This window comes from Polypterus senegalus, chromosome 12 (genome assembly GCF_016835505.1).
Source record: "Polypterus senegalus isolate Bchr_013 chromosome 12, ASM1683550v1, whole genome shotgun sequence".
NCBI classification, from domain to species: Eukaryota; Metazoa; Chordata; class Cladistia; order Polypteriformes; family Polypteridae; genus Polypterus; species Polypterus senegalus.
In genome coordinates, this window is record NC_053165.1 from 75561395 (window position 1) to 75585799 (window position 24405).

At 41.0% G+C, this 24405-nt stretch overlaps 1 protein-coding gene across 4 annotated transcripts in view; it reads left to right on the forward strand.

The window, feature by feature from the left end:
• Positions 1-24405, forward strand: part of ttc28 (tetratricopeptide repeat domain 28) — a 473813-nt gene that overhangs the window by 369632 nt on the left and 79776 nt on the right. For all 4 annotated transcript variants that reach the window (XM_039772324.1, XM_039772327.1, XM_039772326.1 and 1 more), the window contains one exon: positions 22506-23013. In XM_039772324.1, the coding sequence (XP_039628258.1) occupies positions 22506-23013 (508 nt within the window). The remainder of the gene's footprint in view (positions 1-22505; positions 23014-24405) is intronic.

A 24405-nucleotide genomic window follows, 5' to 3' on the forward strand; every position in this document is an offset into this window, starting at 1 on the left:
TCATGAGGGGAGGATTAACAGGGGTAGAAAAAGGGTTGGTTTTAGATCGATTTTAATACAAATTATAAATATATTAATTCATTTAGCATTTAGACGTCTCCAATGTGCTTTAAAAGGGAACTGCTGCATCTTATTTAACTGTGTGATTTTTAAAGGGCTTATAGCGAACTAGTTATCACGTGTTTTACACGTTATCATGAAAGCCTTTAACTTTTTAAGAAACATACGTCGGGGGTGTATCTGCGTGCTAAGCGCGTGGGGATGGGGGGCTTACGTTCAGCTGATGACAAACCTGTACGCTCCTGGACTGAATCAGCGCTGAGCGGGCGGGGGAGGTGGGGTTTTGGCAGCTGTGTTAAGACAATCGCGCACGCTTCAGTAGGGTCTGAATCAATCCTCGTCAGCGCTGCAGGGACCTACAGGCTGCAGTTTACATCTACGTGTCTGTTGGAGCGCGTAGAGCTTTGGCCCTGGGCAACTCACGGTCGCGCAGGGGATGTCCGCTCTGTGTAGACAGAGAGCCGGGCAGCTTGTATTTCAGTGTGCTTTGAACTACACACACAAGCCTGCTAAAAGCTGACTGCTTGTCTTTCTGTGAGATTGAAAAGGCTGGATCTGTAAGTGGGCTTAGGTAAAAATAAAAAGTGGCATACAAATGATATAGCATCGATTAAATAGATAGATATTTTAAAAATAATTGTTACATAGATACCAGGATTCTTACCCAAAGCAATATTGGCAGGAACGGTGACAAGTTAGACCGGCCCGACCGGAGCATGTGTGTGTGTATGTCCTCGGAAAAATGGCCCAGGAAGTGGAGGGTCAGACATCATGTGCAGCCTATCGGTGAGGCTTAGGCAGGCCATTCAGTCTGGGTATGGATAGGAACATGCCTGAACTTGTCCAGGGTCCGGCTGCAGCATGCCTGAACATGCCTGAACTTGTCTTTGGAAGAGGGGTGGGGGATGGGAAGTGGTGGGGGTGGTGATGGGTTCAAGGGGGGCCTAGGCAGCCCTTGGGCATGTATGAAGGCCTGTACAAGGCAATGAACAAAGATATTCTGCATCCTGATCAGCTACCCAGGCATTTGGAGACATAGATATATATAGACAGACGCTGCATTCACTGTGTTGCCCAGTTGACACAATACATCAGTGCGTCCGCCATATTGCGAGTGGCAAAAGTGCCATTTAAACTAATACAGGCAGACATGGAAACCGGGTTTTCTGATGAAAAAACAATAACGTTTAAAACAGCATAACTTACATACAACAGATTTTGACGAATCATTTAAATGCAATTATTTATATCCATTTATACACTAATAATGGTAAGTCAAAATAGTAAGACTGCAACTGGCAGTCTGGACTTTCTTTTAACAGTGAAATGATATACTCAATGACAAAAATAAACAATTTTATTGTATACAAATTGGCTTAATAATTTCTAAAAACATTTCACTCATTCCTCTCTCAATCTCTCTCTCTCTCACACACTCACACAATGATGCTATTTAAATATATACAGGATAAGATCTAAAATCCTTGAAACAGAACTATTTCCATTGTGTTGTCACTCTGTAATTTGAGAGTATTCAGTCTGGCAATATGGTGCAGCCTTAGTTTGTGGAAGACAGACACAACTAAAGACATGAGCATAAAATGATGGTTGTCAATTTCAAACTGTGTTTCCTCAATGTGCTCCTTGAGAAAAAACACATCAACTGAACCAATCTCAGCACAAACAAACTGATTGATCAAAAATACACTGACAGCTTGCCCTAATGTCAACTGTCGGATAACATGCTCAGCTACTTTGAACACTTTGACTGTACCCTCAGAAGGAATCATCAAACCTCCTTTGTTATTTTAATGTGAGCAAGTGGTACTTTTGATCATATGATGCCGGTACAGCATCTGTTACCAAACTAGCATGGCACATATCACAGGACAGCTTTCTCAAAATCTGTCGAATGACAAACCCTGAAATGTAAACAAGGGCATTTTTCACGAGGCCACCAAAGCGGGTTGGTAAGTAGCTATGGTCACACACAATTACAGGGACATTTGCAAAATATTCGCAATATGGCAGCGATGTTGACGTACGATGCTGCTAGTCATATGGCATCTAGTAATTTTATGTCTATGTTTGGAGAGGCCCACTTGGTGGATTTGTTACTACAGGGCCATCAGTGCTGGTTTCCAAAACAGCATGCAATTAAGCCTTAATATGGGATATAAATAAATTGCACATCAATGTGATCATATGTAATCCCATTTCTAAAATGTGCATGGCATCACATGCATGGAGCTCACCCACCTGATAGATGACACTTCCTTAGACAGCTAAATTTCAAATATCTTGATGAGGCATCACTGACTGTTATATGTCATCAATTGGATCTGTGAGTTCTGCATCAAGTTCATGCTCAAGTTGTGTGTGTGTGATTTTGTCTGAGCATGTATATACAAAGTATTATGAAATTCTTGCTTAAATGTATGAGCAACACACAACATCGTACCACAATCGGTAAGGGCCACCAGCCAAACATGGACATTGCCTTGGAACCTTTCAGTATGACAAAAAAGACACGATTAGACTATTCCGTACAACATAGTTATTTAGCTTTTAAACATTGGTGTACAGGAGCTAACAGTCAAGGTTTATTATATTATTAGGCAGCCATGTCCGTAAAATTACAAATGTGGTTTGAGATGCATACTGTAAATGTAATCTCATCCCAATGTGAAGTGGCACCCCCTGTATTAGAACTCAGAATTCCCTGATAAAATTGCTGCTGACATTTCCTCCCATAATGCTATTCAGTCTTCATGCTCTTCTCCAGTCTTTACTGATTAATTGGAGCATTCCATACAGGGACCAGTTTATACAAAACTTGTACACCAGACTCTTTTCCTCCAAAGTGGCTGTCTTACCTCTATTTCAAAGTGTCATTTCAAAGTGCTACATTTAAACCCACTGCTAACATCCACCTTGTGCTTTGTCTTCCACCTGGTTTCCCAGACTTGCTCTAGTCACTCCCTTCTTAAAGCCAGTAGTTCTGGAGCAGCCCTGGCTGCTTCCTGTTCTGTGCTCTCTCTCTATAGCATTGCATTTTCTTGTATTGCAGGTAAGGCTACAGGTAAGGTAATTACTGTGCTGTATCTGCTCAGTTCTCTTTGTCCACCTCCCTTTCATCTTCCTTTCTCCAGTCCTATTACTGTATACAGTATTTGCCAGTCAACTTTATCCATGACAACCTGGAAAGTTTGTGTATAGCACAATTGTTTGAATACATCTTATACGATTACAGTACAGGCAAGTTAAATCACATGCTCAGGGTCACACAGTAAGAGAGAAGTGAAGTTGCAATCTCATGGCTTAAAGTCTACTACCTTTGCTGATTTTCCAAATTGCCCACAGATTTGCTCCTGTAGCTAATTTACTATCACTGCATATGTTATTCACTTACAAGTTATAATTCTACATGAATTATTTATATAAAATTTTAAAAATAGATAAAGGCTTACATGAATCAGAGTAGTGACAGGAATGAGATCTTTCCGTTTTTTTAATTTTATTTCCCTTCTCTCTCATATACAGTGTTCAAGTTCTTGACACCAGGGGGCAAAGCTTGATTTAGTATGCTATCTCTGTGACAGCGCCGCTGTGTGAACTATGGTGGTAAGGTGTTTTATATTAAGTGAGGAGCCATGTGCAGTTTCTCAAGTTCTTTTACCTGCCTGATTCACGTTATGCTATAAATTGACTTTCCATTGATGGTTATCAAAACAGATGGATGACAATTGCTAAGATGTAGTAACACTGGTTTAAGGAAACATTTTATGAAAAAGTGTCCGTAGATGCTATATAAGTAAATGCAAACATACAGAGTCAAAACAAGAAACACAAAAGAGTCAAAATGAGAAGAAAAAACAAAATGAAGGCCTGCTCATACAAAGAGGAGTTTAACTTGGACGAAGTCCTCATTTAGGGTGACTTCCTGCCTCACACTCACTGCTGCCAGGATAAACTTGGCCTGGTATGGCGAGTCACTTTGGACTCCGGCACAAACACAATACTGCATAGTGGTCAATTTTAGAGATATCAGTTAGCACACTGCTTGGAAGTGGGAGGAAAATACCGTGATGAGAACTTGTAGACTTCACAAAAGAAGGTCCTTGGCTTGGGTTAAGCACCACAGGCATTAATGTTTTAATTTATTGGGATGAGAGACTTAACACCCATCAAAATCCATCACTGTCTTATTTTTATTGTGAAATGCAAGCTCGAAGCCTGTCCTGACAAAGTGATAATGCTGTTGTTGCCATTTGGTCTTTGTGAAACGACGCAGCACCTAGTGCCACAGCACTCCCAGCTGCATGCCAGAGTCTTTATTGTGCTTGCTACATGAGCAAGTGCCAGACAACAATCCTCATCCCTCACCCCCTCTGTCCTTTATTCTCCACACCTCCTACTGTGGCTCACTACATAAAACTGCCTGCAACAAAGCACCTCAGTGGAGTTCTTGTCCCATAATTTTGCTACTCAGTTGCTCACGTGACTAGCAACTTGACACAGGAAGCTGAGGCTCTGCTCCCTGCTAATTGTTTTACTGCTGATTTTTCTAGAATATAGATGCTGTATTCACTGCTGCACATTGCTGAGTTTGCATTGTTCTCCTGTACCCGTTTTTTTTCATCCCTTTTGAAAGTGTTAGTAGCAAGACAGTGGAGTATACAGCCTCAAGTCACTTGGAAAGGGAAGGGACAAAGGTACCACAAAACAATGGTCTATGGAAAAATTCAAAACAGAAACATCCTTCCTTCATGGTTGTAAATGAGACTTTAGCTTCCAGCTGTCTGTCACGTCATTTGAACACCACTTGTCCCTATGATCTTCAGCTGTGAATTATGCTTGCCAGATGCGTGGCAACAGTTAAACCAGTAGAAGAGAATCAAATCAGTGAGAAGCTCACCTTAGCACACCACTCCAAAACAACATTTCGATAGCACATTTTCATTCAAAGAATGTATCTAAAACAAAACAAATTAGAAACTGATAAGAATCCTCCCATCTGTGATTTTGCTCTATTGGAAGTGGTGGCATGTCAGAGTGACCCTGCGCTCTTCATTCCAGTACCATAGCTCTGAGTTCTAGGAGAACAGCAATGCCACTCTATTAAAAAATTCTTTCACAGTCATAGGGGCCCTGAGCTGCTGCTTCTGATTAGAGGGCCATAAAGTCGCTTCATTTTTAATGGTCTTCTATCTAGCCACTAGCAGGTTTATGGAAAGTGAAGGTAACTTACAAAGGACAAAGAAATAGAAGACACAGTTCTAACACAAGCAGGGGTCAGCAATGCAGGTGATGTAGGGAGATGTTTCAACTGGGGCCAGACATGGAGAGTTCACATGCAAATATGCAACCAAAAACAAGGCAGCAATGCTGAAAGGAAAAGGGGTCTCCAATGACAATAAAAATAAGCTAAATTGGTGCAGTCACAGAAGATGCTCACACTAGTCTACTAGGTGGAGCTACTCATAAGAGATGTCCACAGAATCCTCAGACACTTTGACAACAGTCACAAACCCTGCAATAGCAGTGCATGAGGACCTAAGGTCAAAAGAGGCAGACATGGCCTGCTCATTGGATTGTAGTCCACTTGGTTCTAAGTGCATTAATTAGCAGCTGCTAACTCATGCGTATAATGCTACTGATACTATTAAAAACAACTGTGGAAGACTCTTAACTAATAAAGCAGGCCTGACATACATCACACTAGAGAGGTTTTCCAAATCTTTGGTTATCATTGGGTAGGCTTTGAAGGGTATATTAAAATGCCATTTTATGGAGAGCGTTGGCCATGTGTGACAACATGTTACCTTTTAAAGGATTAGCTGATAACACGTTTAATAACGCAAAAACAAAGCAATCATTCCAGTCTGGAAATGAAATTGAAGAAAAGAAAAATATAATCCTTGCCTATAAAATTACCTTTACAAAACTGACTACAGACAGGATCTGTTTGGGCTCAGACACTTGGAGGGAGCTCTGGACCACAGTAACAGATTCCGTTAGATTTAGGGTATCTGGGTCATTTAAATCTCATGTGATGTGGGATTGGGTACCAGTTTATTATTACCGTTTTAGCATTACTTGATATTTGAATGGAACAAAAAAAGAACACCCTTGATAGTTTAATTTAAAAAAAAAAAAAACTGATGCTCCTCTTAGATGCTCCTGCTTACAGAGGAATAAAATCATTACGCACATCCGGATCTGTTCCTCGGAGAGTCACAGTCAGGGCAGCTGATGGAACGGTCCTTATGGATGACACTGCAGTTATAATCCGCTGGGCTGGCTACTTTGAGCAGTTGTTCAAAGCTGATCCTCCAGCTAGGACGTTGGATATCTCTGGGTCCACAGTCCTTCAGGCTGGTACTCCAATTAGCTGTGAACCCTCCAGTCTCACTGAGATCGCACTGGTGGTGAACCAGCTGAGGGGAGGGGAAGGCTGCAGGGATCTGTGGTATCTGGGGTGAACATCTCCAGGCTGGTGGTAAGGCTGTCCTCCTCGTATTGCAATTGCCTTGAGACACCACAAACAGAAGTTATCAGTTTCATTGTTCCTGAATATCTTTTGTCTTTGGCTTATGCCAATGAGCCTAGCAAGGGAACTGAGAGCTTGTATTGAGGATTCTTCTCCTTGTTGCTGGCACTGTGCAGCCCAACTGTGAGACAGATGTGTAAGGCAACTACTGTCCATTAGGACTTCCTCTGCTGTAGCCAAAGTACTTCACATATCCTGAAACATGCACATATTCCTTCCTGGGCAACACAGACCAAAATATGTGGAAATTAATCAATAACAACAAGGAAAGAGTCTAATAGCTGATAAGATTAGGTTTTTAATGTCCAAGAAAGCTTCAGACGTCTTATAAGAAACTAATGGACAGTGGATTCAAAGTTCCAGACTAACTGCAAATGATCTCCAATGCTAAATAAATCAATCATAAAAAGCACAATAGTGAGTATTTAGCAATGGATTTTGCAGGAGCTCACTAAAAGGAACATTATGTGCTCAAAATTAGAGAAGTGGTTAAACTACAAATGACAAAATGAAATGTCAGCACCACTGCTGTGCTTTGTTTGATAAGGACTGTAACAACTGCAAACCCTGCACACTCAGATAAGAGGTGTTTTTAAGAATATCAGCATGACCCTTTTAATTAAGCACTGAACAGTAAAAAAAAACTCCTCTCATTAAGGTAGAAGAACCAGTGCCCTGTGCTAGTATTCATGTTTTGACTTACCCAGTGCAGTTGTATATACACTACATGGCAGACACAAAGCTGTAAGTGTGTGGTGTAGGGTTTCAAGTGTGCTTACTAATGTCTTTTCATTTCTATATCATCATATCACAGAAGGAACGAGTGTAGGTATCATAGGTGCAGCAGAGTTGATGCAGAACACACAAACACTGCTGGTTTCCACTTTGCTTCCATGCTTCCCTGCAACTTGGTTGTCCACTGCTTTTACACCACGTCCGATGTCACACGATCATCACTATGGAGCTGCAGCAAGCTATTAGCTTATCACACCGGGGCCATTTGCTGCCAGACGGAGCAGTGCTGTCTGATTCATTTGTAACCAGGCTGTGAACTTTACGTGGCGGCAACTCCCCCAACCCAGAAGCCCTTTTATAAATGACCTGCCTGCCTGCACAGATTTGCATGTGGGATCAACAGCACTAAAACGTGCTTAGACTGCTGATGGCTGCCTAGAAAGCATTTCAGCTCTGCACATTGTGTGTTACAGCCCTTAGCGAGTGGTTTTCTTCATAGTATCACAGATATGCATGTTGCCATTTACTGCGTCAGGTAACAGCTATTGGTATGTCATCAACTGTAGACTGGCCCTACTGCTGGGAAGAAGTTCCCCTTACAGGAATAAGGTCTGAGGAAGTAGTGAGACTTCTGCACCTTAAGGACAATCGAGTGTGCTCCACCCTGTGAATTTCCCTCAGTCTGCATTAACACAAATGCGTTATTACAGTAATAACCTTAAGTGCTGTGTTATGAGCAAGCTCTTCTTTTGTATGTGTTACATTACTCACACACACTTTATTTCAATAATGGAATCAAATCTTCATTAGAAATATATAAATATACAATTATGATACATTCCCCATTTTTAACAAAATGGTTTTTATGGAAGAAACAAAACAGCTACTCGACATCAGAGGAAGTGCTCTGCAATTTAGCACTATAGCACCATACAGCATATGTGTTTTTATTCAAAGTGCAGGGATAATGTCTTCTTTCCATTGTGAAGGTGCAGGTTCCTGTAGGTAAGTGTTTCTCAACCACTGGGCTGCAAACCACTTTAAGGTTGCGGGCTGCCACTAGTGGGCCATAAGTTGGTATTGCTTATACAGTGATCCCTCGCTATATCACCCTTCGACTTTCGCGACTTCACTCTATCACGGATTTCAAATTTAAGCATATCTAAATATATATCATGGATTTTTCGCTGGTTCGCGGATTTCCGAGGACAATGGGTCTTTTAACTTATGGTACATGCTTCCTCAGTTTGTTTGCCCAGTTGATTTTATTCAAGGGACGCTATTGGCGGATAGCTTAGAAGCTACCCAATCAGAGCATGTATTACATATTAAATAAAACTCCTCAATGATATATGATATGCTTCCCGCGCAGTGCTTGATTGTTTGCTTTTCTCTGTCTATCTCACTCTCTCTGAGCCTGACGGAGGGGGTGTGAGCAGAGGGGCTGTTTGCACAAAGGCTGTTTGCCTAGAGGATCAAACGCTCCTCAAAAAAATGCCGCTCTATCGGCGGTGCTTCGGCATACTTAAAATCACAAAATCACCTATTGATTTTGATTATTTGCTTTTCTCTCGCTCTCTCTCTGACATTCTCTGCTCCTGACACACATTCCTTTGAAGAGAAGATCTATTTGCACTCTTTTAATTGTGAGAAAGAACTGTCATCTCTGTCTTGTCATGGAGCACAGTTTAAACTTTTGAATAAAGGGTGTTATTTCATGTCTAGAGGGCTCTAATAATGTTAACAGAGTGGGAGAGTTTATAAGGGCTTAAAATATATAAAAATAACCATACAAACATGATTTCTACTTCGCGGATTTTCATCTATCGCGGGGGGTTCTGGAACGCAACCCCCGCAATCAAGGAGGGATTACTGTAATTGTAGTGGGTTGCGAATGTGTCACTTATAATGGTAACAGATCGAGTGTTCATTTCACGAAAGGGTGAAATGGTGAATCGTGAAGAGTGTTACATGGGGAAAAAGTGAGTTGTGACACCTAAAACACTGAAAAACGCTGCTCTGGGTGATGTAGAGTGAAAGTGACAAGTTGGCCAGCTAATGACAAGGAAGAACTTGTGAGAACCTGACATGTGGCTGCCGGTAAAAATACCATAAATATTACCTCCACCATTTTATAAGCACATGTTAAAATGGCTCAAAATTGTATGCTACAGAATGAAATGCTTATAAAAATGTACATAGATTAATAAATCATAAACCATGTGGATGTTCATGTGTCTGTTCTCCACTTTAGGCCACACCATAGCCTTTCAGAGTATTGTTTTAAAGCACTGTCAATCACATCATGACCAGGGGTCTCATGTATAACACCGTGCGGAGAATTCACACTATAACATGGCGTAATGCACAAAAAAATCCAGATGCATAAATCTGGGTGAACGGCAACTAAAGGAAACTGATCGAGTGACACACAATGTCGGAGAAACTCAAAAGCACAGTCGCACAGTATGCAATAAAAAAAAAAAAAACTTGTCAGATATCAAAGTCGCTGTTTAAAAGGCGAGTCGTAGCCCACTGTCTGAGTGTTATATGAAAGCTTATGAGTACAGAGAAAAAAAAATAGGCACTGTCAGGGATGCCAGGGGCCATGACCCGGCCGGGACAACATGAAGGACCGAATGTGGGTCTGCACCCACCCTGGATCACGTGGGGTTCGCCTTCCTGGTTGCTCTGGGGGCCACGGGTACAGGGCATGGAAGCCCTACCCTGTAGGGGCCCGTGGTCACCGTCAGGAGGCGCCCCAATGCCTTGGGGACCTGTTACCCCAGCACTTCCGCCACACCAGGAAGTGCTGGGGGGAAGAGTTAGGACGGCGCCCGGAGAGCTGCCGGGAGGACAGCCGGCACTTCCGCCACGCTGGGGCGTGGCCAGAGGAGGCATGCTGGGAACACCTGGAGCTCATCCGGGGACTGTTTAAAAGGGGCCATCTCCATTCATTCGGGGCTGGAGTCGGGAGGAGGAAGGACGAAGCACAGAGGAGGTGTGGAGGCGGCCCGAAGGCATCGTGAGGCCAGGACTGTGTTTGGGGTGTTTGTGCACGTGACTGGGGTCTGAGTGACCTTTGAACTGGGGTCTTAGTGACCAATTGTAAATAATTCTGTAAATAAACGTGTGGTGGTGTTTTAACAACATGTCCGCCTGTCTGTGTCCGGGTCGGCTCCACAGCACACAGTGGGGAAAAAAAGCACAAATGCCAACTTTAATCTCGAAATTTCCACTTTAATCACGTAGTTTATTTTGTCATTAAAGTAGAACATCATAAAATTCATCTTAAAATCTTTTAATTTACTAGTTTCCCAAATCCCATCGTAACTAAAGTAGCACGTTAAATGCTTTGTTTTGTATTTGATCTTCTATGTGCTCCTTGTGTGTGAATCACTACGTGCTTCTTAAACCGGCTTTCTATTCCTCTGACAGGACACAAAATCCATTACATTTGTGATATTACAGCTCTCTGAATAAGTAAAATATTGAGATGTATACTTAATATAATTTTCATGATGACAGGAGTTAAAGCGTGTTATTAAACATGGGAACACAGTGGCGCAGTGATTGTTCATGCCTCACGCAGGATGCTTGCTGCGCTGTGCACGACCTTCGATGAAATCATTTATTGCAACAGTACTGTCTCTTACAAACGTATTAACCTCCAATTCCTGTCCTTACTTTTCTTTCTCCAAATACCTAATCGCCACACAATCAGCTCTGTAACAGACGTTAAGCCATCTGTAAGCTTAGAACGGCGATTCTTCAAAACTTTTAAGGAACATTGAAATATCTTCGTAGTACATGTTTAATTATTCTATTCATCCAGTGTAGCATGGCTGAGGCAGCGCATGCTTGATGCAGTATACCAATAATTCTCTTTCCGATCAGCTGCTGTAGAGCTGTGATTCCCCACTCAGATACAGTGATATAAATATTCTGAGTGGTGCAGTGAGAGTAATATGGAAAAAGATGATCCGATGTGGCAACACCTATGGGTAGCAACTGAAAGAAGAAGAAGAAGGTACAGTGAGAGTAACAATGCTAAAGCAACTATGGTAGTTAGAATAGTTTGACCATTCTGTTGACCATTATATAGTTACAGGTTAATTACAATCAGCATTAAACTAAAACAATATGCAGTTAATTTCAGGGTATTTATAAAGCCGTGTCAGGGATGTGTAACTAAAAAAAAAAAAAAGGCAAACCACACAGAAACAGTAGCACTGCTTTGACACCTGGTGTCGCTAGCCTGCAAAACCAAGCAGAGAACTTGCGTACACCAGGGTATGAGCTACCGTGGAAATGTGCATGGCTTTACGCTATTGCACCGTTTATACATGAGATCCCAGGTCATACCCCCATACCAGATTTGAAAGAGATAATGAAGGTTAATAATAGAGTCACATTATACTGAACTATGACAGGGACCAGTGAAACAGTGTCCACTTGGTGGGAGTTGGGCAGATGTAAAGAAAATGAGAAATAAAACACATTATCAATGCATTTATACAGCTTAGAACATTTTTGCACACTGTGTTCTTAAATAAATTTTTAAAAAAATTAAGTGGTAAGTGGCCATGCTCATACAGAGTGTTTCATCTGTAACAGAAGGAAAATCGCCTGTCATGGGAGTGCACCATTAAAATAAAGTCAAATGAACTGTGAGAGATGCACACATTTAACATCCAATAACAATTTACAGCTTTCTGATCCCCGATTCCATTCATTCTTCTGCTAGCCATGATCTTGGTGCTGAGGTTGAATTTGATTAACATGAATGTAGAGCATCTTGAATCAGGTGCAAACCAAATGCCAAGGTGTCAGCCCTAAAGGACTGCTCGTGATTAGCACTAATAATGATCATTTAATCCGTTTTGTTTCTGATAGTCACCCTTAATGGTGCACAGTATCATAAGCTTGTTTACAGAAAAATAAGCCAAGTTTTTATTTTTTTATAATGTTCTTAGTATGAATATTTTAACAACACACTGTAAACAGCAACTGTCCTGTCAGTGTATTTTTTTAACACTATATCTTTTACAGAGGAATTGAATCCCACTTTTCAAACAGATCACTCATATGATTTTTTATAGTGCACTTTAAAAGTGACCAGTCCCAAAAATGGGTCTGCAGAGCAGTCGGTCTAATTTCTGCGTAGTGCCTTTCAGTCAAGCCAAGCTCACATTTCTAAAAACACCAAATAATAAACCATTTTTCTCTGCCACTGAATTGTTCTCACAAAAAGATGTTGTGGCACTTAAAAGCAGCTTAGAATGGCTCAGGTGTTAACACAACATTTGACACACTCTTGCATGGTTGTTCAAGGGGAGATTCAACAAATCACATTTCTTTTATTATTTCTGAGTGGCAGGAAGTTAAAGGGGATCAGTCAGATAAGCCAGAACGGTAACACGTCACTCAACACAATAACTAAAACAAAATGGGAAAGCATACCTCAAAGGATCTCTTACAGGCAAAGTTCACCAGCAAAAAACAAAACCTTTAAAAGCAAACAAAATAAAATTGCTTCATACAGTCATCTTTTACAGCCAAAGAGCCTTTTCTTCAAAGACAAAGCATGGTCAACCAAATAAAATCCACTTTTCCATTTTATAACAAGCTGTGATAGACAACACACATGGGCAGCATCCCTGTCAGGAAGGAGTATTGTTCCTTAAGCAGACAGGAAGCCGGCCCTATGCCACCACAAGAAACAGGGCGAAGATCATCCTCTCTCTCCCAGAAGACAGGCAGAAAATACCTCTGCCAGAATGGATACACTGGCATCCTGGCCAGGCTGGACCCAGGAACAATACCCAGCTGGGAGGCCAGCAGGATGTTAGGTCTGGAGAAGATGAACATTAGTGAAAATCCTCTTTCCCATGCACTGGGTGGATGTCCCCTTGGATTAGAATTCCCATGCGGACACCCACAGACCAGGCTGGAACCTGTAGTCCTGTGATGCAGTCCTATTGGGTCTTGTATGGGCCACTAGGGGGAGCTAAAAGGATTAATAATCCCTACTTTGTGGGACTTCCAAATAACCTGCAAGTGCTTCCATCAGGCTAAGCCCTAGCACTGGAAGTACTCCCAGGTCCAAGATAAAGAACTGCCTGCCAAAGTCGGGAGGAAAGGAGACAAAGCTTGCTGGAGCTTGAGTGAAGGACAAGCGAGAGAAAGAAGAAATACGAGAAATTACTGTGCTGGGGAGCAAGGAAAAGCGCTTCCCCATGTGAATGAAAGAGTGTGCTGTGCTGGACCTTGTGTCCTGGTGTCTGCTTGTGTCGGGTTTAGATGGCTGGAGTGTCCCCTCAGGCCACAAAGCCTAACCGTTGACATAAAGTGCATATCTGAAATGAATGCACGTGAGAGGAAATGTGCCCCAATGGCACACTGCACCATCCACCTTATTTAAAAAAAATAAATAAATAAATAAAATTTTGCCTCTATTTTATGCTATTTAGAAATGGATTTGTAAAATCACTGCTACCGCTGGTGATGTGCCCTCTGTAGGAATAAAAAATGCAATCCATTTATTAGTACATGCGTTACCAAATACATTCCAAAAGATGGTGCATTGCAAGCATTAACACTGAATCCACTGAGATCTGTGTTGATTACTTAAACCAGTCTTAGACAGGTAGCAGAACTAGAAACTAAAAACAACACAGCATTAGAGATGACATTACCAGCAAAACAGTAAACAAGAACAGGAACAGTAAATCTCACTACCACTCCCTAACACCCCAGATTCACATTTAGTCTGTACCCAATCTGGCATAGCATGCAACTTTACTTATCATTCCAGGAATTAAGGCATATCTTCCAGCAGGCACAGGGTTGTCAGATCACAATAAGGACTGTAGTGCTGAAATACACAAATCACTATCAGGATCAGGATTGTCTTTGAAAATTGTTTTTGAAGTAAACACACATAAAGTTGTTTGGACACACAACAATGTAACTGGGCACATACCACCATCCATGATGCCTATACCCAAGTTTCCATCCAGTTTTTTGCAACGTTTTGTTATCGACAAACAGAATATACGTAAAAAAAATTTACGAAATTTGCTGTCTCCAGCCTGTTTCCATCCAACTGGCTTTTTATCGATAAAATGGTGTGCGTGATGACGTCATCCCCCCAAAAACGAACTATCGCATAAGTTTTGTTGTATCGCGAAAAAAAATCTGCCCTTGAGCCAATTCATACAGAACTTTGTGTATGTCGCAAATTATCTACCTTTTGTTTTCCACGTTACACCCCCTCCACTAAACAAAGAAATGGAGAGATTATTCAGACAGTTTTTTGAAATTTGCCAGCTTACTGTTATTTCAGTTTCACAAATAATTGGAATTGTACATAATATCCGAAGACGACAGCAGAATGAAGCAGTTGCTTGTCTGATAGCCCTAGAGCTCGAAGAAAGTACCCCAGTACGACGAAACCCACGGGTATGGGAGAGACAACGGAATAAGACCTTCTGGGAGGAGGTGGTGGAGAGACACTTCACAGAAAATCTCTGGCTGCAATATTTTAGAATGACACGGCCGACGTTTGAAATGTTGTGTGGATTCATCAATCCTGATGTTGCGCCCATCACAGGTTGCCACCGACCACCGGTTCCAACCCAAAAGCGGATTGCCATCGCCCTTTACAAGCTGGCAACCTGCGCCGAGTATAGAGTAGTTGGAGAAACTTTCGGGGTTAGTAAAACTTCCGTCTATCGATGTGTATATGCTGTGTGCACCGCTATTAAAGAAAAATTAATGCGCCGTTATATCAGACTTCCGACTGTAGCAGAGGCCAATGAAATTGCATACCGCAATTCCTCGGTGCATCTTGTGCCACAGATTTACGGTACGCTGGATGGCACGCATGTGCCTATTCTTTCCCCGACGAAGGCTACCACGATTACATTAATCACAAAGGGTGGCCATCTATTGTTCTCAGGCCCTTGTTGATGACAGGTGCATGATACGAGACATTTGCGTTGGCACTCCTGGAAGTGTCCATGAAGCAGTTGTGTTTGCAGCATCAACAACAACAACATTTATTTATATAGCACATTTTCATACAAACAGTAGCTCAAAGTGCTTTACATAATAAAGAATAGTAAAATAAAAGACACAATAAGAAAACAAAATAAATCAACATTAATTAACATCGAATAAGAGTAAGGTTCAATGGCCAGGGGGGACAGAAAAAACAAAAAAAACTCCAGACGGCTGGAGAAAAAATAAAATCTGTAGGGATTCCAGACCATGAGACCGCCCAGTCCCCTCTGGGCATTCTACCTAATATAAATGAAACAGTCCTCTTTGGATTTAGGATTCTCACGGAAGGGCTTGATGATGATGATGGTCACGTAGACTTCTGCCTTTTAATCCGTCCATCATTGTTTGAGCATCATGAAGCTTTGCCTTTCAACATCCCTTCTCAGTGCGATAACAACTGAATTAGTACTGTAACCTGCTTCCCTTAAGGTTTTAAATTAAAGCTGAAATTTGAATTAATACAAAATAACGACATTTAATCAAAAAAAACTAAAAGTTAATATTAATGAGAGAATTTCTCATATATGCTAAAACATCTGCCGTTTAATAATAAGAAAAAAATGTTTAGATAATGAAACACATGGTTTATTAAATATTTTGACTGGCACAGTAAATTATGTATTATTTTTGTATTATTTAGACATCCTGAGAGACACCAACAGGCTACAGTTGATGTGGAGGGAGTTCAGGTACCCCTTTTAGTAGCAGGAGACCCAGCCTATCCACTACTGCATTGGCTCATCACGCGAAATAACGAGTCTCTTCATCAGACCATGCGTACCGCTCCGCTATTCTCGTTTTGATTGCATGTGATGAAAATGTATCATGTGACACATTTGCGTTAAAGCCCTTTTTTCCGACAAAAAGTGTTTCCAATGTAGTTTTTGCGACATCTGAAGTATCGATATGGAATTTATGCGCTAAAGTTAAATGGAAAAATATTATGTCAACATGTACAACATTTTATCGATAATTAGCATTTCCATCAGCTAAAATTTGAAGCGCTATTTTCGCAAAAACTCCCTGGATGGAAACCTGGTTTATGACACCACTGTAGCTCCTGAATTTTTCCTCTTTTCTTGCAGATCTTTCCAGATTTTCAATGAATACTTTTGTGACAATTTCACCATGACCCCCATGTGGCATAATGTGTACATTTTCTATTGCCAGTCATATCGTCTTTACAATCCGGTCTAGTTGCTCATTTGAGATCACCTGTCATCACACAGGCTGTCTCAGAGTGTACAATATGTTCATAAGGATATCCACCTTGAAAATATTGAGGAGAGACTGAGGCCAGTGGGCCTGAGCCTTTGGCTTTCATTGTGCAGAGAAATCTCTTAGTGACAATGTTGCTGGCCACTCTTGCACCTCTGCTACGCTCACTGTGTCCATCAGTGCAACTTTTTGACATTCTGCACCATTTCCTTCACTTTTTGTTTATGCTCCATTTCAGTACAGGGAATTGGTTTTAAGTGGCCACTAAGAAATTTCATCAGTCATATAATCCAAATATTTAAATGTGGCTGTTGTATTGCACCCTCATCTTTTAAATAGGATAAAGTTAATTGTTTATATAAATTTTGTAATAACTGGAGCACAGGTGAGTTAAGGGACTTGCTCATAGTGACAAAATGTGTCAGATAATGGGATTGATCTGCAAGCCTTAGGGTTTAAAGTCCAAGGGTGGGCTTAGGAAATGGTAGTACCTGCTGTTTTGCAGCTACAGGTACTGCTACCACAATGGGTTCAACAGCCTGGCTCTTTGTGTTTTTCCATTTAAAGCAACAATTCTAAAGGAGCCCTGCATTGTATATTTTAGGTATTTAAACATACTACATGCATATTTTCCTGTTTATCAGCATAGCAGACATAAAGGAAATGAATATAGTGCTATTAAGTATTTGTTTTCATTTTATACTTGTTTTGGTTCATGAAGTTCACAACTTGTATTCATAATGGAGTAAGAATATCAAACAAACTGGCAAAAAGGGTCTTCTGTGATGCATAAAAGAACTGAAACAAGTCCAGACTACTTAAGCAATTGTTTAAAAATCTCACACAAAGAAATAATGCTTCATGTTCAAATGTATCACATGGATTTTAACCAAAGGCCATGTCATCAGCTTGGTCTTGTTGAGATGTTTTCATATCAACAGAGGTTTTACACACCACTGCTTCCCAAAACTTTAAAAAAAGATACAATGAGAACAAAACCAGAACCAGGCAGTACCTAGCCTAGAGACTTATTTTTCCCATCTAAAACACTTTTTGAAGAGATATTAAACACTGACCTCCATCTCCATTTTGCAGTTGCACAACACAGCTGGCAGCAGCTGGTTTTTTTGGCAGCACAAGGCCTTAAAAAGGAAGCACCCCTCCCATGTGCTTTCCCATTCGCTTCAGGTTACACCGCCTGTCTCCAAAGCCAGCTACAGAAAGCGCTCTAATAACAGAAAGAACTGGAAGTTTTCGCTGCACGTGGACTTCCTTTCCCAAGAAGCAACTAAAAAAACAGTAACAGTAACAAAAGGAGAATTTACAGTTTAAAAGAATCCTGGCACTGACCATCAACAAGTTGTAAAAATCAGAATGTCTGTCCTGTACCCAAAAGCTGGGATGTAACTTATAATCAAAACACTTTTGAGAGCTGATCATACAGTAGCCTCAAAGGCCTGCAACACCACTGTAGAGTGTAGACCTTGACCCACTTGTGTTTATTAGACTGTCTTCAAGTAAGAACTTCTTGTAACTCCAGGTGGGCCACATAGCTTTGTTTGTTTTTGAAAAGAACTTGCTTAAAATGTTACTAAATGGTGTACCTAATAATGTAGCTACATGATATTTTAAGAAAAACTATTTTAAATAAAGCTTTCCACAAATATCGGCATGCAACAAAACAAACCTGGTAGGAATTGTTACTGCAGTCAGGAGAAGGTGGCATGTGACTTAGGTAGGGCACTTCAAGGCACAAATAACATACAGTATACTTGGTGATTGGTAACCATTCAACTACATTCAGCAAGACTCCACTGGAGGACATCAGGCCTTGTGCTATCTGAAGTTACAGTATCACTCCACAGTCATAAGAGGATTGTCAAAGGAGAATGGCAGAAACAACAAAAAGTGCTCTCAGAGAGTGGTCCCAATATTTTTAAACTGCACGTCTGATCCTAGAGCAGCCAGTGCAGAGCAGTGGTAATAGATCATTTGGTGGGAGACAGAGCCAAGAATATGTGGTCAAAATAGTTGGCAGTGAATTTTCTTATTGATCAGATGCCATGTTGTATACCATGTAGGTCACTTCATTGACCAAGAGTGACTTTAATCATGTTGTGAGATACGGGGGAGGTGGAGAACGTAAATATAGAAGGAGGTTGTAGGCCATAGATTACTCTTTCAAGATCTGCAGAAATAAGCACATATGGACACCTAAAAAGAAAACATAGTAATGGTGGTCCTTCTCCCATTCACAAAGCTCTACCTTCAACACTGTACTTTCATCCAAACTGACCACCAAGCTCCATGATCTGGATCTCAATGCCTACCTGTGCAACTGGATCTTAAACTTTGACTAACATACCAACAGCATGCACAGATTGGTAGACACCTGACCTCCATGCTGATCCTGAATTTCCAATTCATTATAATAACTATTCATGGTGGCTCTAAAATCTGTACTAACCCCTACTCTCTCTTCTGTTTCCTTTTCCGCTTGCGCCACCAACATCTAATCAAAGCACCGTGATGTTCCAACAGTGATGGATTAAAAGCCAAAAGTCTGCATCAGCATCATCATCAAAAGCGTCCGTGAGAACCCTAAATACAAAGAGGACTATTTCATTTATGTTAGGTAGAATGCCCAGAGGGGACTGGGCGGTCTAATGGTCTGGAACCCCTGCAGATTTTATTTTTTTCTCCAGCCATCTGGAGTTTTTTTTCTGTCCTCCCTGGCCATTGGACCTTACTCTTTTTCTATGTTAACTAATGTTGTCTTATTTTAATTTTTTATTTTGTCTTTTTATTTTTCTTCATTATGTAAAGCACTTTGAGCTACTTTTTTGTATGAAAATGTGCTATATAAATAAATGTTGTTGTTGTTGTTGAACACTGGAACCCCTCAGGGCTGTCTACTGAGTCCCTGCTGTATTCTCTGTTCACCCCCTCTGTACAGCCAGATAAAGCTCCAATAGCATTGTAAAGTTTGCTGATGATTCCACCATCATAGACCTGACAAATTGTGAGACAGCGAGAGGGGAGTAGGCTCCTATAAAAAGGGTGTCAGAACAATAACCTCTCTGTCAATATCAGAAAAACTAAGGAGATGATCATTGATTTCAGGAAGCAGCAGGCAAATTATAGCCTCAGTAACAGTGGGGGCGAGGCTGTGTAAAGAGTCAACTGTTTTAAATGATCATAGGTGGACAGAACACACTACAGCACTGACCAAACTTCTCAGCAGCCCTTCACTGTACTATAGACCAGCTGCACAGTGGGCTGGTATTGCAGCAGCCCACAAGGGCCACAAGGCGAAGCAGAGGGTGGTGAAAACAACACAGCTCATCACTGGCATAACATCTCTGCAAAACATATTTGACAAGCACTGTCTGGAAAAGGCAAAATGAATCAAAGGAACCCAGTGGATATTTTTCTCTCCCTTGCCCAGACAGATTTAAATTTTACTATTTGCAGTAAGACTTGATAAGATGTACTTTTAGAGGAAATTTGACCTACTGTTGCAAATGAGAGGATTATGCAGTTTTTCATGTGTGAATAAACAGCTATTTTTAAAACATCTGGTTAGACATTTTACAGAAATCATAATCATCCAACTCTTTGATGAGCAAAATAATTGTTAGGGGCATCAACAATATGAAGTGACTTGCTCAGAGTACGAGTCAGAGACAGACACTAAGCCATTACAGTATCACTCTTCAAAAATGAGGCATCACAGTTTATAAAAAAGGTAGCATTTCATCCCTACCATTTTAAGCATTGTGTCTTCTTGAAACAAAAACAAAACTTTAGAAATATGACTGAACATCTGCCCTGGCCCCTAAGAGTTCTGTCCTTCACAGTCATCAGTAATTTTGGTCCCCCTTTGATACTCCTACTAGCCACTTTCTTTAAACAGTGTAGCTATCCCCGACCTGGAGAGTACTACAGCTTGCAAGGTGTATACTGGCCCCTTATTGTCGGCTATGGTATCTCACGGCCCCACACAAGAATATTAGATCTTCATTCTGAAGGTGTCCGTGAGAGAAAATGTTGTTGCAACTGCCTCTGTTTAACAGAAACTTCTTGACTTCATTTGTTACATTTCGCTTAGAAAATCAGATTGTATATAACATTTAACTTTATATTTTGTTCTCTGATAATAGCTTACATATAAAAAGTTTTTTTTACTTTAACCAAGTATTCACCCACAACCACTGTATGTTTAACTAGATTAGTACTTTATTATTGGAAGAGGTACATTTCTGGATTATACCATTTATCTGTATGAAAACTAGTGTGTTTGAAATACTTCATCATCATTATATATAAATGAACCTAGCTTATTAAAGGAAGCTTTCTGTTCAGTTTCTTCAGTCTAGCTTTCTACATTAACAAGAGCATGTGGGCCTCCACCTAGATAGATAGATAGATAGATAGATAGATAGATAGATAGATAGATAGATAGATAGATAGATAGATAGATAGATAGATAGATAGATAGATAGATAGATAGATAGATAGATACTTTATTAATCCCAAGGGGAAATTCACATAATCCAGCAGCAGTATACTGATACAAAGAAACAATATTAAATTAAATAGTAATAAAAATGAAAAGAATTAAAATAAAATTAATGTTCGCATTTACTCCCCCGGGTGGAATTGAAGAGTCGCATAGTGTGGGGGAGGAACGATCTCTTTAGTCTGTCAGTGGAACAGGAAAGTGACAAAAGTCTGTCACTGAAGCTACTCCTCTGTCTGGAGATGACACTGTTAAGTGGATGCAGTGGATTCTTCATGATTGACAGGAGTTTGCATAGTGCCCGTCGCTCTGCCACAGATGTTAAACTGTCCAACTTTAATCCTACAATGGAGCCTGCCTTCTTAACAAGTTATGCCTGTTGGCATAAATAAAGAATGTTCATGTATCAACGCATGCTCCTAACCTAACCTATTTTTGGAGTTCACATATGATTATGGCTCAAGAGTATTTACAGAGTATTTTGTGAAACAGTGTCATCATCATAAGGACATGGGGGAAATGGGCAGCTTTAAACATTTTTCCTTTGTAGGCAAGCAGAAATTATGGGAGTCGGGGACTTTAAACATTTCATGGATGATGGAAGTGATACAAAAGTAGTCACAAAAGGAAAGCTGAGGATGGTAGCTTCATGACATGTTATGGCAGACTCTGCTGCATTTAAAATAGAAGTGCACAGTTGACACAACACAGTGCACCAAAGTCACAAACACAAGACACAGCAAAAACACCACCTGCTTACCAAAGCACCTAACTAAGAGGAGTTGCATGGGTTCTGAGGAGATGGGCACTGGATCCCAAACCCAGAAAAACAGCCTGCTCTTTGTCGAGTGTGTGTCACATGTGTATGTGTCCTAGTGCACAACCATTCCAACTTCATTTTATATAGCTCCTCTCCTTGTTCACATTATCACAATGCTTTCTGGCAGGGGAATGGGAAATATATGTCCTGGGCAGTGTACTGTATTGCTTCCAAGTGTCCCCAAGAAGTATTCTCATTTGTCAAGACCAGTCTGGTAGCTGCAAGCTAGGGGGCCTTGTGCACTCTACGGTGCCCTCTGAGCAGCATTACACAAAACATACTTCAGTAGGAACGAGAGAGTGTGCAGCGGGGTGGGAAGAGAGCCTCAAAACACATGTCCTGCCAAGTAGGCCTGTTGCTCTTCCAAAATCGTTTATGATGAAATGAGTCACACATAAAATATTTTTCAAGGAGGGAGCAGAACGGTGGCGACTGCAGTGTTGCAGGCAGAAGAGAGAATGAGTGCTGTAAGTGTCCTCTCGCGCTGCTGTGGACTCTGTTATTAACTCTTCCTTCTTCCTCTTCCACAGGCAGCCTCTTCTGCCCTCAGCAGCCTGGGCCATGTTTACACTGCCATTGGAGATTACCCCAATGCCCTGGCCAGCCACAAACAGTGCGTCCTGCTTGCCAAACAATCCAAAGACGAGCTCTCAGAAGCACGGGAACTGGGCAACATGGGAGCAGTATACATCGCAATGGGGGACTTTGAGAATGCAGTGCAATGCCATGAACAGCACCTGAAGATTGCCAAGTCTCTAGGCAACAAGCGGGAAGAGGCCCGTGCATACAGCAACCTGGGCAGCGCCTACCACTACAGGCGGAACTTTGACAAAGCCATGTCATACCACAATCATGTGCTGGAGTTGGCGCAGCAGCTGGAGGAGAAATCCATTGAGATGCGGGCATATGCTGGTTTGGGCCATGCTGCCCGCTGTATGCAGGACCTGGAGCGTGCCAAACAGTACCATGAGCAGCAGCTCAGCATTGCCGAGAGCCTCAAGGATCGAGCAGCAGAAGGCAGGGCTTCTTCTAATTTAGGTAAGATGTAGGTGAGGGTCGCATGTGGGCATTGTTGATGAGTCTGCAAAAATCAGTGGCAGGCATGGCAAGAAACCAAAGAAGGTACAGTGATTGTGTGGTTTTTAATTTAAATCAGTGCAGACAGACAGCAGTCATCCATTCAGACAGGACAGTAACAAAACAGACAGAAACATTGCCATATCAATACACAAACCTGCCAACACCATCGCACATGCAAACACAGAGACACAAGCGAGCAGCAGCTACTGTTACAAATCATCCAAAATTAACTTTATTTACCTACTTTCAAAAATACACCTACCCAAGAGGTGACTTACAAAGCAAATGATCACAATGCAAGATAAAAGGAATACAACACATGGATATGACAAAAGATGTACAAGTGACTGGTCACATGCTAAACGTAAGAATGGCCAATTACACCCATCATTTGTTCTGAACATTAGGACTGAAGGAAACGCCACAGAGTCAAATGTTGTGAAGAAGTCTGAGCAAAGAAAGGCCAGTGTCAGTGGCATCTAGTAGGCATTGAGGTAAAGCATTAGTTTGGTAGGGTGAATTGCTGTATTTCTCCACTCAGCAAGTAATTGTGAATTTCCCCTTGGGATTAATAAAGTATCTATCTGTCTATCGATCTAAGTAAATCACTTAGTATTGGTCATTTAAGGCTATTTAAAATAGCCATAGCCAATAAAGGATGAACACACAAAAACAAAAGAAAATCTGAACAAGAAATGAGAGATGTGTTATCACACTCGTTTACATAATAAACAACCTACACAGAAACATCCATGTATGCAGGGGGACAATAGCAATTCATTCGGCATCCAGGAGGCAAGTCTCATGTTTTACCTTTGACTCAGATAGATGACGTCTTGGGAGCAGTGAGACGGTACAATAAAAACTAGAACAGAAAGTACAAGTTAGCTATAAACTGACATTTGCTTTTAAAAATTTAAAATGCCAAACAGTACAGCTTAATGAAATAAGCAGCATAATACATTTTATAAAAAATATAAAATAAAAAAAAACTTTAAATATGGTTTATATTGCTAATATCCAACCTGCTTATGTCTCCATTGTCAACCTTTGATAAACAGTCAAAGATGTCTTATTGCTTATTTCAAGTAGCATTTTGTTATTAGCCTACCGCCACTAAATTAAGCATAATAAGTAAGGGATCAGCCTGGGGATGTATGGCCTCCACACTGGGAACACAGATTTTCCAGTCAATCTAAAAGAGGGCTTTTGGGCTGTGAACATGTCCACTACAGTACAATGAACAATGAATGTATCATTCTTGAACGGTGGTCTATATCTATTAATGTACTGGATTATTCTGCCTTATTAATTACTGAATTTAATTAAATTACACATGCTTAGTAACAA